The 16,001-nt window shown below is 43.4% G+C and overlaps 2 protein-coding genes and 2 gene segments (V, D, J or C); all 4 read left to right on the top strand.

Moving 5' to 3' along the window:
• The first annotated feature begins 257 nt into the window (after positions 1–257).
• LOC134881155 (solute carrier family 2, facilitated glucose transporter member 1) lies at positions 258–4,600 on the top strand. The gene is made up of 10 exons (XM_063908299.1): positions 258–272; positions 617–715; positions 1,701–1,861; positions 2,009–2,249; positions 2,342–2,504; positions 2,971–3,155; positions 3,481–3,582; positions 3,775–3,876; positions 3,980–4,183; positions 4,421–4,600. Exons 1-10 carry the CDS (start codon positions 258–260, stop codon positions 4,598–4,600), a joined length of 1,452 nt encoding a protein of 483 aa, XP_063764369.1.
• A 2,071-nt stretch (positions 4,601–6,671) lies between these two features.
• LOC134881154 (T cell receptor beta variable 29-1-like) lies at positions 6,672–7,223 on the top strand. The segment is given in 2 exon segments: positions 6,672–6,729; positions 6,889–7,223. Coding segments are annotated over 2 exon segments (393 nt in total).
• A 142-nt stretch (positions 7,224–7,365) lies between these two features.
• The window catches only part of LOC134881153 (uncharacterized), a 28,371-nt gene continuing 19,735 nt past the window's right edge, over positions 7,366–16,001 (top strand). Inside the window, exons 1-3 of the mRNA XM_063908298.1 lie at positions 7,366–7,459; positions 7,538–7,909; positions 14,705–14,984. Coding sequence (XP_063764368.1) covers positions 7,387–7,459; positions 7,538–7,909; positions 14,705–14,984 — 725 coding nt within the window. The 5' untranslated portion in view covers positions 7,366–7,386. The remainder of the gene's footprint in view (positions 7,460–7,537; positions 7,910–14,704; positions 14,985–16,001) is intronic.
• On the top strand, positions 7,921–10,549 carry LOC134881178 (immunoglobulin kappa variable 1-39-like). The segment is given in 4 exon segments: positions 7,921–8,385; positions 8,466–8,579; positions 9,545–9,723; positions 10,036–10,549. Coding segments are annotated over 2 exon segments (486 nt in total).

Below are 16,001 nucleotides of genomic sequence, written 5' to 3'. Positions count from 1 at the left end.
TAATTGAATTTCAAAGTTTTGATTTAATGCTTCAATCACAACATGTCCTTTGAATATCATGTGTGGGAGAAAGCTCTCCCTGCTAAATCATGACATGTTTATTTTCCGGTGGGTCTGCCGGTGGACAAGTGGCAGGCTGACACTGAAACTGTGATTTCTGAATTACATCCTTTCCATTTGTGTCTCAACAGCGGAAGAAGTCCGAGGATAAATGCACAAACATCTGGAGGGAGTGATTTAACGTCTCGGATACACAGATGGCGTTGCAGGAGGTGTGTTTGTTTTATTCCACCTTACTTTAAATGAACAGTCTGACAGAAGGAGCTCGATCCACCACGTGTGTTCATTAACATTCTGTACATGTTGCCAGTGTGTGAAAATACTGAGGTAACTTCTGACCTTTACAGACAGTCGTAGGGTGACTTATGTCTGCAGATCCACTGACGTCACGTCACAGTCTGTGTGCAATCTTGGAAATATAAATAACTCTCCTTGAAGTCTTAACATTAAATGAAAGGGAACCCGGGATGAGTCTCAGATATAGAAACGGTCATGTTGTGTGTGTGAATTGTTCCTTAAACAAAGAGATGAATGAGACTGACCTCCATGGTTTCAGAGCCGTCTGACAGCCACCCTCCTGACCTCCATCCTGGCCGTGGTGCTGGGATCTCTGCAGATCGGATACCACACCGGGAACGTCAACGCTCCGGCCAAGGTGAGCAGCTGGGGGTGGGGGGGGGGGGGAATAAAGACATTATGTTATTAGAAATCAGAATTTTTTCAGAATTGTTGTGAAATCTTTATGTTTAGACTTTTATTTTGAAATCAGAGGAGCCCTGTAGTGGTAATAAAAATGTCCAAATAGAGAAATAAGAAGTGAGATTAGTAAAAACGATTTTCATAAAGACAGTGCTTGCTTCTCCTCCGTATGGAACCCTCTGGATATCTTGCAGGGGTTGATGCCGGGGTGAGCGAGCGTTAAACAAATATCTCACTCTCTCAATGAAACACTGAATAAATGTAACAACCTGAAACTGTGCGGCGCCGCTCCAGCTCAGCCGGGTTTACCATCTCACAGCTAGACCGCACTACAACAGAACCAGCCAACCTCAGAAAACCCTCTGTCTGGATAACTGGTGCAATATTTACATCTCAAGTGTCTTATTTTGTTGTTGTTTGATTGTCAACTACATCACAAAGAACCAAGGTTATAAATAAATGTAATCCAACTTTTAAACAGAGTAATTCAATGGTATAATCTGTGACTTTTTCCAAGATACAAATCTAGAGCCGGACAGCGTGCAGGAGAAGCTCTGATTCTCAACGTCAACCTTTAACATTTCTTCAGTTTTTACTGCTTTATATAAAAAGGAGACGCAAAAAACCTCCTGAACCACGAACACTGAAGGAATTCTAACCAAGAGGAGCTGAAGACTACACCTCCCATGATCCCACACTTCTTTACGCACCACTTAACTCCAGCTCTTGTTTAGTTTAGACTGAGAGATCCCTAGTGGCAAAACATACAGACAACATACATGATGTTACCATGCTCATAAACTATAGTTTACTTACATGCGAGCAACCAAATGACCTCTTTAGTTTTCAGTTTTATTAAAAGGACCCTTAGCTGCAGGAAGTTAGAGATGTTGCTATTGATTTCCACAGTGCTTTCTGATGTTGCTCTTCTTTTTCTTTAGATTATCGAAGAGTTTTTCAATCACACATGGAGAGCCAGGCACAACCAGTCGATGCCAGATCACAGCCTGACGCTGCTGTGGTCGCTCTCCGTCAGCATCAAAGACTTCGGAGCCTTACTGGGATCACTGGGAGTCAAATACGTGGCAGACGCTTACGGAAGGTAGACATCTTTTCCTTTGTGGATGCAGGAATTGGAAAAAATAACTAATTAGGATTATTTTCACTGATATTGCTTTTATGATATGAATCGGGAACAAATTTAGTTTCAATCGCTGTTCTGCCTTTGTCCCCCCCCCCCCCGCCGCAGGCGTAACTCCATCCTGATCGTGAACTGCCTCTCGGTGGTGGGGGCTGGTCTGATGTCAGCCTCTAAAGCCTGCCAATCCTTCGAGGTTCTGATCCTGGGTCGCCTGGTGTTCGGGTTGTTCTGCGGCCTGGTGATGAGTCTGAACCCGCTCTACATCCAGGAAGTGTCGCCCACACACCTGAGGGGGGCCTTCGCCACGCTCAACCAGGTGTCCTTCGCCTCAGGCATCCTGGTGGGAATGGTGAGGACGGAGATGCAGATCTGTGTCGATGCTTCAGGGTTTGTTACAGAGCGGACAGGATGTTGTGAAACTGTGCCGCTCCTCTCCTGCAGGTGGCCGGTCTGGAGACGGTTCTGGGGACGGAGCACCACTGGGCCATGATGCTGTCCCTGTCCATCGTGCCGGCCCTGCTGCAGTACCTGGTGCTGCCGTTCTGCCCCGAGAGCCCCCGCTACCTGCTCATCAACCGGAGGGAGGAGAGCGAGGCGGAGGCGGGTGGGAACACTCTTTAATACTTTAGTCATTCAGCTGGAGGTACAGCAGAGAGAGATCCAACAGGGCAACGGCACGGGGGTCCAAAAGGGAACGGAGCATTTCCAAGTTCTGAAGAATGTGCTGCTACTTTAGATTCATTACCAAATAGAAAATGCATAAGTAGATCTAGAACAAGTACAGTGGAGCCTGCTGCTGGGGCACAGGAGGCCGTTTGAGTAATTTGTTAGTTTTGTTTGGTACAGTTCTGGCTTTCTACGGCATGCTTTTTTAATTTCCAGCACGATTGGCATTGTTTATGAAGCTGCAGCAAATCCTCCTGCAGCCGCAGTTTACAGGGATAAGATAAAGATTAATTCATCAGCTTTTAGATGCATGGCTGACTTCAAAGAATCAGAAACATGGAAATGCTTTCAACGCGCTCCAGTATCTCAGCTCCCATATGAATGAGTATGAATATGTTGTGCAGCGCTGCTGAGGCTCAGAGGGTCCTCGGAGAAAGTGTTCTCTGAGCTGGAGGAGATGAAGGACGAGGCGGCTCACACTCACACCGGAGTCACCATCCACGAGTTCTTCAAGAAGGGCCGATACAAGCAGCCCATCATCATCGTCCTTATCATCAACCTGGGCAGCCAGCTGTCCGGATTCAACGCGGTCAGTGTCCGAAAAACGTAGTAAAAAATTCCGGCAAAGAAGGGTAAAGACACTACTGGTAAAAAATGCATTTGTCTCCTGGGAATATCCTGGACCGCTTTCTCATTGAAACATTTGATTTGGGCTTGCTCTGTCTGATTAATATTTCACCTGCAGCGCTGTAGTATTTATATGATGCATTATTCAGGCGCAGCACTCTGACTATGATTCTGGGGCAGTGTGTCGGGACAATACCCCCCGTCCCCCGTCCCCCTCCCGTCCCACAACACAAAGAGACGTCCCAGTAACCCACTAAACTAAGATACGTCTCCGTTCTTTATTTCAGATCATCAATTATTCCACCAGAGTGTTCCAGGCTAAGTTCGATCAGGCCAAATACCTGACGCTGGGGGTGGGGGCAGTCAATTTGACCTTCACTCTGGTGGCAGTGAGTATGAAATCCTCGAGCCTCATATTTAATAACAATAACGTCTTAAATATTCCAAAAATACAAATGACTAAATATTAGACCAACATCTTGGGCTAAACGGTTCCACTTCATTATAACAATCCTTGCAAAATGCCAAAGCAAAAAAGGGTGACTATGTGAGCAGAGACACCAGTGAGTTTTCCCTTTCAGTTCTTCCTGATGGAGCGGGCCGGGCGGAGGAGGTTGCTCCTGACGGGCTTCATCTCTATAGCCGTGTGCAATCTGCTCATGACCATCGTGGACTCTGTGGTGGTGAGAGCAACCTTAGTGGGATTTCTTATTTTCATTTTTGCACAGAATGTAAGCTTTTCGTTGCTAACTACTCCCTTAAACCCCCCCCCCCCCCCCCATGCAGCACCTGGTGCCGGAGCTGGGCAGCATGCAGGTGCTGCTGGTCTTCTGCCTGATCTCCGCCTACGAGCTCGGCCCCGGACCCATCTCGTGGTTCATCGGTGCCGAGCTGTTCGACCAGCCGGCGAGACCTATCGCCATGGCCTTCACCAGCATGCTGAACTGGGGGGGGAAGTTTGTCCTGGCACTGCTCTTCCCTCCCTTACTGGTGGGTTGACTGTCTGTGTGCTGCTGTGTTACACTCAGAACCTCAAACCTGCACAGTGACGTCAAACTGAAATATTAGACATCCGTTGCTAAATCCTTTAACGTCAGGAGGAAATTATAGTCATTCAATTAAAAGTAATCTCACTCTTCTTTATGCAGGTCTTGACTTTAGGAGACCATTCTTACGTCACTACGCATAAAATACCCTGAATAAAATGATGTTCCCCCCCTCCCACAGAAAGTGTGCGGGGCGTACGTCTACCTCCTCTTCATGGTCGTGGCTATGGTGGCCTTCGTCTTCACATGGGTTCGCCTCCCGGAGACTAAAGGACGGACGTTCGATGACATCGCAGAGGAGTTCAGAGGAGCGGAGGGAATCCCTCTGCACAACAAGGCCGGGTTCAACACTTTCCCCTGACACACATCTCGCTGGTTATACACTGTCATGAGGGTCAGTTCATCCAATCTACCGTCAATTCATTAACACATTTTAGAGCTACGTTAGCAAAAGGTGTTGCTTAAGGGTTGAACTATGAATAGTTATTTCAGTCACAATGTTTTAGTTACTCGGGATCATCCTCACACCTCTCTGCAGTTTGCTCAGAATAATCTACCTGAGGCAAAGCTACAGAACATTAAGCCGAGTCTAATAATGGAAAGCCTCCTGTTTGCTCTGGAAATGAATTTGGGATAAAATCAGGTAATTGGAGAACTTGAAAAACACTAAGGTTGTTCTTGTTTGTGCCTTTCTTAATTCCAATTGTAATCTAGGGAACAAAACTAACTGGTTATCTCAACGACTTTAGCATTGAAATAACAGAAGAGTATTTAGACTCCCAAAACTTGCATTACAAACAATGTTAATGCTAAAAATTGACATAAATTATTAGATTTTCTAGGATTTCTTGCTTTATGTAGCCAGACCTGTATATTTAAAGGGTTAACTCTAACACAGGATTTATCGACAACAATATTACACGTGGAAAGACCTCCCTAAAAATCAAGTGCCCTCAAAAAACCAAACTCCATTCCTTAATTTGGGTGAACTGACCCTTTAACCTTTCTTATATCCGGCGTCAGAATGAGTGTGTTCATGTTTTAAGAACTGAAAGTGTGATATTTCTAAGGTATTTTATTTTTTGGCATTTTGTAAACGATGTGTTGTTATTATATATGTAAAAAAACTGGAGAGGCGGACGAGAGGAAAGTGACGTACAGTGAAGGGAATCTGGATCAACTGGATGAGATTCAGAGGGTTCTTTTATAGCTCATCTACTATCATTCATGGTGGATTTGAAGAAGGTTCCAGGAAGTCTACTCTACTGTGTGTCCATTACTTGTTGTGTAAATAAACAGACTGTATATGATGTGAGATCTTTGTGGCTGTTCTCTTTAAGTACGGGAAGGTTTGGACACGGACGATGGTTAAACTTTGTTATAATGGTCAGAGCGGCTCTTCTGGGTGATTTATCGGGCGGAGGTACACAGAACAGTACAGCAGTGCCCGCTATAAATACCTTTCCTTGAATTTTAGGTTTCCAGCAGCCTCCCAGTCCATTATTGGTCTGTGAAATCTCACATATTTCTGAGCTGTGTACACATGTACGACGTGCAAACCAACCCCGGGCTGAGAATAAATATCTGATCCAACATGATGAGGAGGAGGAGGAGGAGGAGCCAGAGACATCAGCAGGAAAATCTGTGTTTTACAACAGCAGCTGGGGGGGGGGCAGAGTCAATGTATTTATGTCTACATGTTAATGAGTGTGGTGCTGCTGTAGTCAGCATCCAGTAACTCAGTATGGTCGACTCTACTGACTCTCTGTATGAAAACAGTGCCCCTACTGAAGGAGAGGATATGATGCTGTGTGTTTTGGGGGAGGGTTGGGGTCTTTTAGCTGGAAAAACTAATAAATGTTCAGCAGAATTGAGATTAAAACTACCAAAAACATACTGGTACATCAAGCCCAGTCTAATAATGCAAACATTGTGGATCAACTTTGATTAGTTAATTGTTAAAGCTGTATTAAAAACAGTGTTAATGCAAATAACTGACGTATAAAGTGAAGTAAAAGGAACAATTTCCTTTATTTTTGTGGGGATTTGGTTCATGACATAGTGGATGTATGAAACTAAACTGGTATTTAACGGTTGTTACTCTAATCATTAATGAATATTTGATCAATGTTGATAAGGACTTATATTATGGCAGTTTTATTCCTTTATTTTATAATAAGGTCATCAACATTATGTTGAAAAGCATCTTCTATTGTTGGGGGTTCAGAAAGCTTCATGTTTTGTACGTCTCAATGACTGCAGTGGATGATGACTGACTGCAGAGGGACCTCCAGCTCTACTGTTACTCCCATTAAAGAGGAGACCTGCACACAGAAGCTCAAAGACCACATCACACAGCGCAGAGACCCTCCCCCTGCAGCTCTGTATATCTCTGTGACCCTAAGAGGCTGACAGTTAGTGTATAACTAAACATGGGGAGGATCAAACTACAGCTCCTCAGTCTGTTAGTGTTTCTGCTGTGGACCACAAGTAAGTTACATTACCAAGACATATGGAAATATACTGGGAGACCAAGCCTGGTTTAATAAAGTAAACATGTTCTAGATTAAATGTGTGTTAAAGGACTTTACTGTGTTTTCCTCATCTTTCTTATCAATGTGTTTATTTAACCTACTTTTACACACACAGGTCTGACTGAAGGCAGCGATGTGACCCAGACTGACCTGCTGTGGGAAAAACAGGGAGACAATGCAACCATGAGCTGCACACACACAAAGGGTGCTCAATACTACCAGATGTACTGGTACCGACAGCTGCCAGGAGAAACTATGGAGCTAATCGTGTACACCACAACAGGGATCAAGAATCATGACTTTGGAGAATCCAGTAAGGAGAAGTTCTCAGCCACAAAGCCTGACGCTGAGAGTGGGACGTTCACAGTGAAGGATCTGCAGCCCGGAGATAAAGGCCTGTACTTCTGTGCTGTGAGTGAACACAGTGACACACACTCAGGAGGAGGCTGAACAAAAACCCCACTGCTGGTGCACCTCCATCCTGCAGCTCAGACTGTAGGGGGAGCTGGAGGACCACAGACACTCTGAGGACTCCTCTGTGCCCGCCCCTCCCTCTTTATCAGACTCTCACACTGATGCCTCTCGTCCACAGGGGCTGAGCTGACAAAGAAGTATGGCGTCAAATCTAAACGTCCTTATCGTGATATTTATCGTCTGTATATTCCTTCATCTGCCGGGAAATAATGGTGAGAAACACAAGAAGATTCCACAAAGAGAAAGAAGCTGAACGGCTGATATCTTTAATGGCTATTATTTCTCCACAGCTGCCTCTAACAGCAACAGCGTCCTCCAAACGCCTCCGTTCATCCTGAAGAGAGCTGGAGAGTCTGTGGACCGAGAGATCAACTGTTCACACAACATACCAAACTATCAAATCATCCTCTGGTACAGACAAGAGCAACATCAGAATATGAGGTTTCTGGGATATCTGAACACGATCTACTCAACTCCAGAGGAGGACGTGAAAGGGAAAATCAGCTTTGATGGAGATGGCCGTGCACAGTCCCGCCTCAGTGTTTCTGATCTCTCATTAGAGGACAGCGGTGTGTATTTCTGTGCAGCCAGTCAGCACAGTGCTGCAGATTCCCCTCAGCTCAGTACAAAAACTCTCCTCCATCTGTCAGAGACACCATGCTGAGGCTCCACACCTGCAGACTGGCTGCATCAACCGGTCTCTGGGAGATCTTATCGCCTGCTCTCAGCTCTTCTGAGGTCACGTTGTTGTGCCACGGTTTAATATTTAGTCTGGGTAAACAACACGACAGGAAAATATATCCATGAGTATCAGAAATGCTCTTCCATAAATCTTGATGGAGTCTCAGCAAACACACACATGCTCTCTGTATAATATTACTGTAGAGTCTGACTGAGCTCCAGGGCTCATGTTAGGTCTGTGTTGTCTTGTTTCCTGTCGACAGGAGGCAGTACAGCATCTCTGCTGTGTGTATAAGAGTACAGCTCAATATGAGAGCAGAAAACAGGTTTCCTGATGGGAGGCTTTCAGTAGAGCAGCACACAGTGAACACACAGAGCAACAGAACTGTTCTTAGAGCCACAAAACACAAGATGATCATCGTCTTCTGCACAGCCCTTCATCTCATACTGGTTTCAGGTAACATAGCTAAAGATTTCCCAACAATTATCACAGATTCTGATGTAAAAACACCAGGAATTCATGTTATTCTTCCACAGGTTCCTCTCTGAGTGACAAAGTCCAGCAGACTCCAGCTAACATGTACAGAAACCCTGGAGAAGAAGCAGTCATCAGATATACACCTGAACATCAGCAGGAGAGGACTCTTTAAAGTAGAGACACTACATACTGATATACACCTGAACATCAGCAGGAGAGGACTCTTTAAAGTAGAGACCCTACATACTGATATACACCTGAACATCAGCAGGAGAGGACTCTTTAAAGTAGAGACACTACATACTGATGTACACCTGAACATCAGCAGGAGAGGACTCTTTAAAGTAGAGACGCTACATACTGATATACACCTGAACATCAGCAGGAGAGGACTCTTTAAAGTAGAGACGCTACATACTGATATACACCTGAACATCAGCAGGAGAGGACTCTTTAAAGTAGAGACTCTACATACTGATATACACCTGAACATCAGCAGGAGAGGACTCTTTAAAGTAGAGACGCTACATACTGATATACACCTGAACATCAGCAGGAGAGGACTCTTTAAAGTAGAGACACTACATACTGATATACACCTGAACATCAGCAGGAGAGGACTCTTTAAAGTAGAGACACTACATACTGATATACACCTGAACACCAGCAGGAGAGGACTCTCTGTTTTGTCTCTATCGCTTAACGACACAAGGATTAAAACGTTCTAACTTTGACAGAAATGTGTAAATTTGATTGCTTTTTTATCGTACTTACTAACATGCAAACAGTGATCCCTTCCTGCAGCAGGTAACAAACTAATATTTTCCAATGGTTTATCAATAGACAGACACGTTATTGATAATAATTGAAAATGTAACTCATTCTCGTGTTAGAGAAAGAGTTTTCAGAGTCTTAAATATGGAGGCTTCCTGTCTTTCTGTGCTCCATATTAAAGTGAATTTCTTTAGGTTTGGACTGATAAAGCAAGACATTAAAAAGCATAACCTTGGTCTTTGCGAATGGGGATGGACTTTAAACTAAATGATGAATAAATTAAGCTAGAAAAGAATAATGTTGGTTGCATAGTTTTATAAATGATTAAAAGTGTAACTCTAATTAATATTTTTCATCATCCCAGCAGGTGGAGCTGGAGCTGCATGGATGCAGAACTATGGGTTATGATGAAGCCGGTTTACAGAGGGGGGGGCATTAATGAGAGTCTGCAGGGATCTGTTGCTCAGTCGAGTGTCTGCAGCGTGCTGGGATCATTCAGAGAGGAGAACATGCCAACATTACTCTTTTTATCATGGATCATTGGTAATCACATTTTTAGGAAAAAGTTATCGCACATTTTTCAAAGATGATTTTGATAACTGACAGTATTTTTTCATCCAAGAGTAATGAATAATGTCAGCCTCTCTAGTATGCCGATGCCTTGCCTTTCTGTTTTTTATCACACTAAATGTAATATCTTTAGAACGACAGGACATCCCCCAAACATTTGTCTAGACCAAATAATTGAACAAAGGGAATAATCTGCAGATTCACTGATAACGAAAACAGCTGTTATTTATGAACAATAATCCCTGTGTCTATATTTTCTTGTTCATTAATCCTCTCTTCTTCTAGGTGTCTGTCTCAGTGTTGAAGTGAAGCAGTCCCCTGCAGAGCTCCTGAGGAGACCAGGAGACAGAGTGCAGCTGGTCTGCAGCCATGAGAAGACGGACTACACGTACATGCAGTGGTACCAGCAACCCCCCGGGGAGCGAGCTCTGAAACGCATCGGACATTTGAACTACGACAGCAAGGACTACGAGGAGCCTTTCAAAAAACATTTTGAACTTTCTGGAGACCTGAGTGGAGAGAAAGCGAAGAACGCCTCTCTGTTTATAGACAGGCTGAAGGCAGAGGAGCACAGTGCTGTGTATTACTGTGCAGCCAGCTACGCACACTGACTGCACACCCCCTCTGCCCATACAAAAACTACTGTTTCTGTTGGGAGTAACTAAAGTAAGAGCGGGAATAAATACACTCCTCCATGGATGGATTATAAAAGCTTTGTTAATAAGCTAGATATTGCTCCAGTGATCCTAAACATCCAAACCCTCTGTGCAAATCAGCCTTCAGATCTACTTTCAAAACACCACTTATGTTGAGATAACATGTTACTTTTGCACATTTTATTTCTAAGTTCTATTTGATTTTTTATTTCAAAAATACCTTTATTGATTTATACAGTACATATGTAATTATTATTTTAAATTGCCATTCTTACTTTCATTGTTAGGTCTGTTTACATTGTATTATATTCAAACGGTCTCAAATCAATTGTAGATAAATAAAATGTTCAGATTTTAAGTCAAAGTTTTGTCAAGCATTATTTGTGTGATTTTTAAAAAACAAAAACTAAATATAAATATATATATATCCAAGTTCTACATTTTATTTTTGCAATTGAAAACTTAATGAAAATTCAAATGAAGCTAGCCTAAGGTTACCAACTGTTTTATCAGGCAGCATTTCTTACCTTTTTATAACTTGAACTGCTAATCATGAAGTCAATGCAAATGAAGGAATACTAAAACCTTTATTAGTTAGTTGATGATTGAATTTGGACCAACATTACTCAAGATGACAAATAGGACAAAGAAATGACCAATAATCTGTGTTTTTAGTTCTCCCAGACTGCTGTTGCCTTACGGGGCGGAGCAAAAAGGAACCCATGTGACATTGAAACAGCAAATGGTGTTTCCTTTCTAAAACTGTTTCTGATTCGATGCACTCCTGCAGACATCATCAGTTTACCTAATGTAATTTAAACCTCTAAAACTCTGAGAGATACTTTGAAAAACGTTTGAGTATCTACTTTGAGGAACTCAAAATGATCCGTTTCCTCTTTTGTTGTTGCCTGTCAGGTAACAACTAAAATACAAGTACCTCCTTCTGTCAAAATGACTTTATAGTTTATAATCAGTGAGGATTTAAATACATGTTTTCTCTTTCCAGGTGTTTGTCTGGGTCTTGATGTGCGTCAGTCTCCCTCTGTCATCAAGTCTCCTGGAGACAGAGTGCAGATTTCCTGCAGCCATGATAGAACGGACTACAGGGTGATGCTCTGGTACCAGCGCTCACCTGGAGACACAGCTATGAAGCTCATCGGGTTTTTGTATTATCAAGCTGCCACGATGGAGGAGCCTTATAATGACCATTTCATTATCTCTGGAGACTTGGGTGGAGATTCGGTAAAGAATGGCTCTCTTACAGTCCAAAAAACTCGAGTTGAGCACAGTGCTGTTTACTTCTGTGCAGCCAGCAAAGCACAGTGACTGTAGTTTCCTTCTCCTTAATACAAAAACTTCCAACCCTTATCAGTATTTATGGTTGTCAGTGACACATTCAGCAGTCCCCTCCCAGTCGGCTGCACTTCCCTTTCCTGTTGAAACCTCACTCAGCTCAGTGGAGGCATCTGTGGATCTCCATCACTGACAGAGACACAGTCAGGGATCTGATGTGAGATCCTTACATCTAAAACACTGTGTGGTAGTCAGCCTGACATGTCATGCTTTATGTGACAGTCATAATGATCTGCTTCCTCCTCTTCTGTTGTCTGGCAGGTAAACAGATATAACCAGCATGGGTGGAATCATTGTTTTCTTGACTCATAATCTATGACTTTTTAACAATGCTAGTTTTATTTTCTCTTTCCAGGTGTTAGTCTGGGTCTTGATGTGCGTCAGTCTCCCTCTCTCATCAAGTCTCCTGGAGACAGAGTGCAGATTTCCTGCAGCCATGATAGAACGGACTACAGGGTGATGCTCTGGTACCAGCGCTCACCTGGAGACACAGCTATGAAGCTCATCGGGTATTTGAACTGGAAAGCTGTCACAATGGAGGAGTCATTTAAAGATGATTTTGAGATGTCTGGAGATTTGAGTGGGAATACAGCAAAGAATGCCTCTCTAATAATCAAAGCTGTGAAACCAGAGCACGGTGCAGTGTTCTACTGTGCAGCGACAGAAGCACGCTGACACAAATCCCCTCTGAACTTTACAAAAACTCTGAGCCATCTTCTCTCGTGAGTGGTTTTTAATAAGACGTGGAATTAACCGCTCACAGACACACCTGCATCTGTGGTTGTATTTTGGTGTGATTTCATCATCCACTAACTCTGTTTCTATTTTAGAAGAGAAGTTGATGAACAGTTTGGAGCAGGCCGTTATCTAAAGCTGTTGAATTCCTTGTTGGATGCAGATTAAAGTCCTTACAATGAGTAAAGCGTAATCAAAGAGAACCCCCACCCTTAGTATTCATTTATGTCTGTCTCTCCTCCTTTCCTGTTAACTTCGGCAGTAATATATCTTTATTTATTGAGCAAAGCCACAACAAATAATAATATATTTAGTGTTATAAGTTCTAGTAATGAGCTCAGGATTAAAACAGTGAACAGCAGAGCAGTGATATCACACGGACAGGAAGAGGGATGGAAGCTCCTCCTTCCTCATCACAATGAACAATACGAGGAGGATTTCCCCCCAAAGTCTTTTCATTTACGTCTTTGCACCTCACTGCTTAAGTTCAGATTTGAGGCACAGCAGACAACATTTACATGAGGATTTAAAATGTTTAAAGTTGTGATTATTTCTTTATCGTTGCTCACAGGTGAGAGTGGGAGGATGTTCTTTGTTGTGACAGTAGAAAACATTTCAGTTTCAAGGCAGTTAAGACTGTTGAATTAAATTCAAGTCAGAGAAACTAATTATATCATCCTGATCCAAGTTTTAGCATTTTTAAGGCTTTAAAACCATTGATTCAAGACTTTTTAATCACAACTAAGGTTTTATTTCAGATTAATAAATGAAAGGCCTACTCAGACTTGTTCTCCTTCATCCTCCAGACCTTGTTTTGTCATCCCTTAAGATCCAACAGTCACCTGTGAACCTGCTGATTAAGCCTGGACAAGAGGAAGCCCGGCTCGAGTGTTTTCACGGAGATAACAACTTCCCCTACATGCTCTGGTACCGGCACAGCTCAGCAGGGGGTCAGCCCGGAGACATGGACTTGATCGGACTGCTTCATTATGAAAACGCAGATGTAGAGAAGGCCTTTGCAGAACGCTTTAACATCACAGGTCACTCAAAGGGCCGAGCTCAGCTCACTATCTCCAACATGAAGCCAGCAGACAGGGCAGAGTACTTCTGCGCAGCGAGGAGCACAGTGCTTCACCTCCTGCGTCTGCTCTACAAAAAGCTGCAGGCCCTCAGTCACAAACACCTGCATCACAAACTGATCCTGAAGACACGAGGGGTATCTCAGCTGCTGGAGGTTTCTATCCCTGCTCTGAGAGGAAAGACAAAGCCATGTGGAGCTAAAAACATTCTACACATAATAATCTCCATCATGAGCAAAACCCAATTATTCTAGGTGGTCAACATCTGAATCACTTTGAAATGGTACAGGTGAAGAAGATAGATGCTTCAAGTACTTCAAACCAACTCCACCTTCCTTTAACATCCTGAAGTCAATGTAAAGAGCATTCTACAAGTTAGCCTTTATTATCAGAAATTAACAATATTTGAACCAAAGAAACAAATGTAATAAATATGATGGTTTTTTGTGATGGTTTGTACAGATGCATAGGTATATATGCTTAATATTTAACAGGGTTTATGTTTATATAAGTGCACCATAATGCTAGTCTACTTTTTTTATTTCTTATCTTTAACTTATTTTTATATTATATTTAATATTTTCGTTTTCTTTTTTTTATTCCATCTGCTAGTTTTCACAATTAAATAAATACACATTTATGGAATGTGATAAATATAAAACATCACAGTACATAAGCAAATGTAAATGTACATTTTCTGCAAGCAGTACTGACAAAAATAAATGATCAGAATAAAAATAAGTAACGTGAGACAGACCAAAAACAAACTGTGACACAGGAATGGAGCACCAGACGCACTACACACCGTTACACGTCGTCGTGCACCAAACATACGTCAGCTTTATCAACATCCTTCAGTGCGCCTCACTGTCAGCTAACACTGCAGACACTCTGACGTCATTTCCTCCGCACAGAGCTAAAGAGGTGGCTGTTTGGATTTCCATTCGCTTCACTTCCTCCTCCTGGAGTTCAATGATGCCAGGCTTCTCCTGCTTCACTCTCTGTATGCTTTGGGCTGCAGGTGAAGTCTTTCAAAGATCACAACATACAACAAATGTGATGGGAATATTTCCGGGGTTTCATCCAACTCTTTTTAAAAATATGTAATGTGTTTTTCTGTCTGTGTTTCAGATGTCTCTCAGTCGGTGCTCATCACTCAGTGGCCTCCCTACATCTCCAGGCTTCCCAATGGTTCGGCAGAAATGCACTGCTACCAGAATGAAACCAACTATGATTATGTGTACTGGTACCGGCAGCAGAGAGGAAAGGGTTTTCAGTTCATGGTGTCTGTAGTAGCTGGCTTGGCAACATTTCAACAAGGGTTTAAATCTGGTTACCAGGCAGTGAAGGGGAAGCAGCAGTCGTCTCTGAGGATCGGTAACGTTCAGGAGGAAGACGAGGCTGTTTATCTGTGTGCTGCCAGTCAGCACAGTGCTGCGGCAAACCTCAGGCCTCGACAAAAACTCACAGCCACAGGAGAGGCTTACATACAGGAACTCACACACACTGTGGAAGGGGAGAGCGTAGGGCTGGGCGATATATCGATATATTTTTAAATAAGATGTGGAATTAGACCATATCGCATATATCGATATAGTTCAAAATTGCGCTGTAATACTTGCTTCAGGCAAGCCGTTGATCGGAACTCTCTGCACTGCTTCCCGCGCCCCGGCTCCGCCCCTCCTCTTTCATGCACAGAGGGGGGAGGGGGAGGGACACTCCGGCACTCTTCAACAAACATGGAGAAGGCAACAACGTCTGCAGAGCGTACGGTGGAGAGCCCCTTGGTTGGTAAAAGAAAAAGCAGTAGCTCAATCATTTGGAGATGGTTCGGATACAAATTGTCAGACGAGCAACAAAACCAAGCTATATGTAGGGAGAGCCATAAGCACATTGCAGCCAGTGGTGGAAGCACTACGAATCTTTTTCATCACTTAAAAACGTGGCACAAAGTGCAATATGAAGAGTGTGTGAAACTGCGCGCTGCAGAAGCCACAGGCACAAGCCGTCCCCAACCCGACAAAGCTCCAGCCCCAAAACAAAGCTCACTGCAAGCTTCATTTCCCCGCTGTGTGCCGTATGAGAAGAAAAGCGACAAGTGGCGTGCAATAACAAAGGCGGTGTCCTTTCACATTGCCAAAGACATGGTCCCTGTTGCAACAGTGGAACAGGTCGGGTTCAAAGAGCTAATTAAAAAGCTGGACCCGAGATACAAACTTCCCAGTCGAAACTATTTTGCACGAGAAGCACTGCCGCAAATGTATAGTGAAGTCAGACAGAACGCTGCAGGCCGGCTCGCTAACTCACCCATTTTGTGTTGACCAGCGATATGTGGTCAAGCAGGACGTGTGAGCCTTATATGAGCGTGACAGTTCACTTCATGCAAGACTGGGAGATGAAAACAGCTTGTCTCCAAACAAGGCTCATT

Source organism: Eleginops maclovinus, chromosome 19 (assembly GCF_036324505.1).
Source record: "Eleginops maclovinus isolate JMC-PN-2008 ecotype Puerto Natales chromosome 19, JC_Emac_rtc_rv5, whole genome shotgun sequence".
Classification (NCBI taxonomy): domain Eukaryota; kingdom Metazoa; phylum Chordata; class Actinopteri; order Perciformes; family Eleginopidae; genus Eleginops; species Eleginops maclovinus.
Note: the sequence above shows the minus strand (reverse complement) of the source record. Positions and strands in the feature narration are given on the sequence as shown.

Coding starts and splice junctions, on each gene's coding strand:
- LOC134881155 (XM_063908299.1), top strand. Junction 1,862..2,008: donor GTGGCAGACGCTTACGGAAG/GTAGACATCTTT, acceptor CCCCCGCCGCAG/GCGTAACTCCATCCTGATCG. Junction 2,250..2,341: donor CAGGCATCCTGGTGGGAATG/GTGAGGACGGAG, acceptor CCTCTCCTGCAG/GTGGCCGGTCTGGAGACGGT.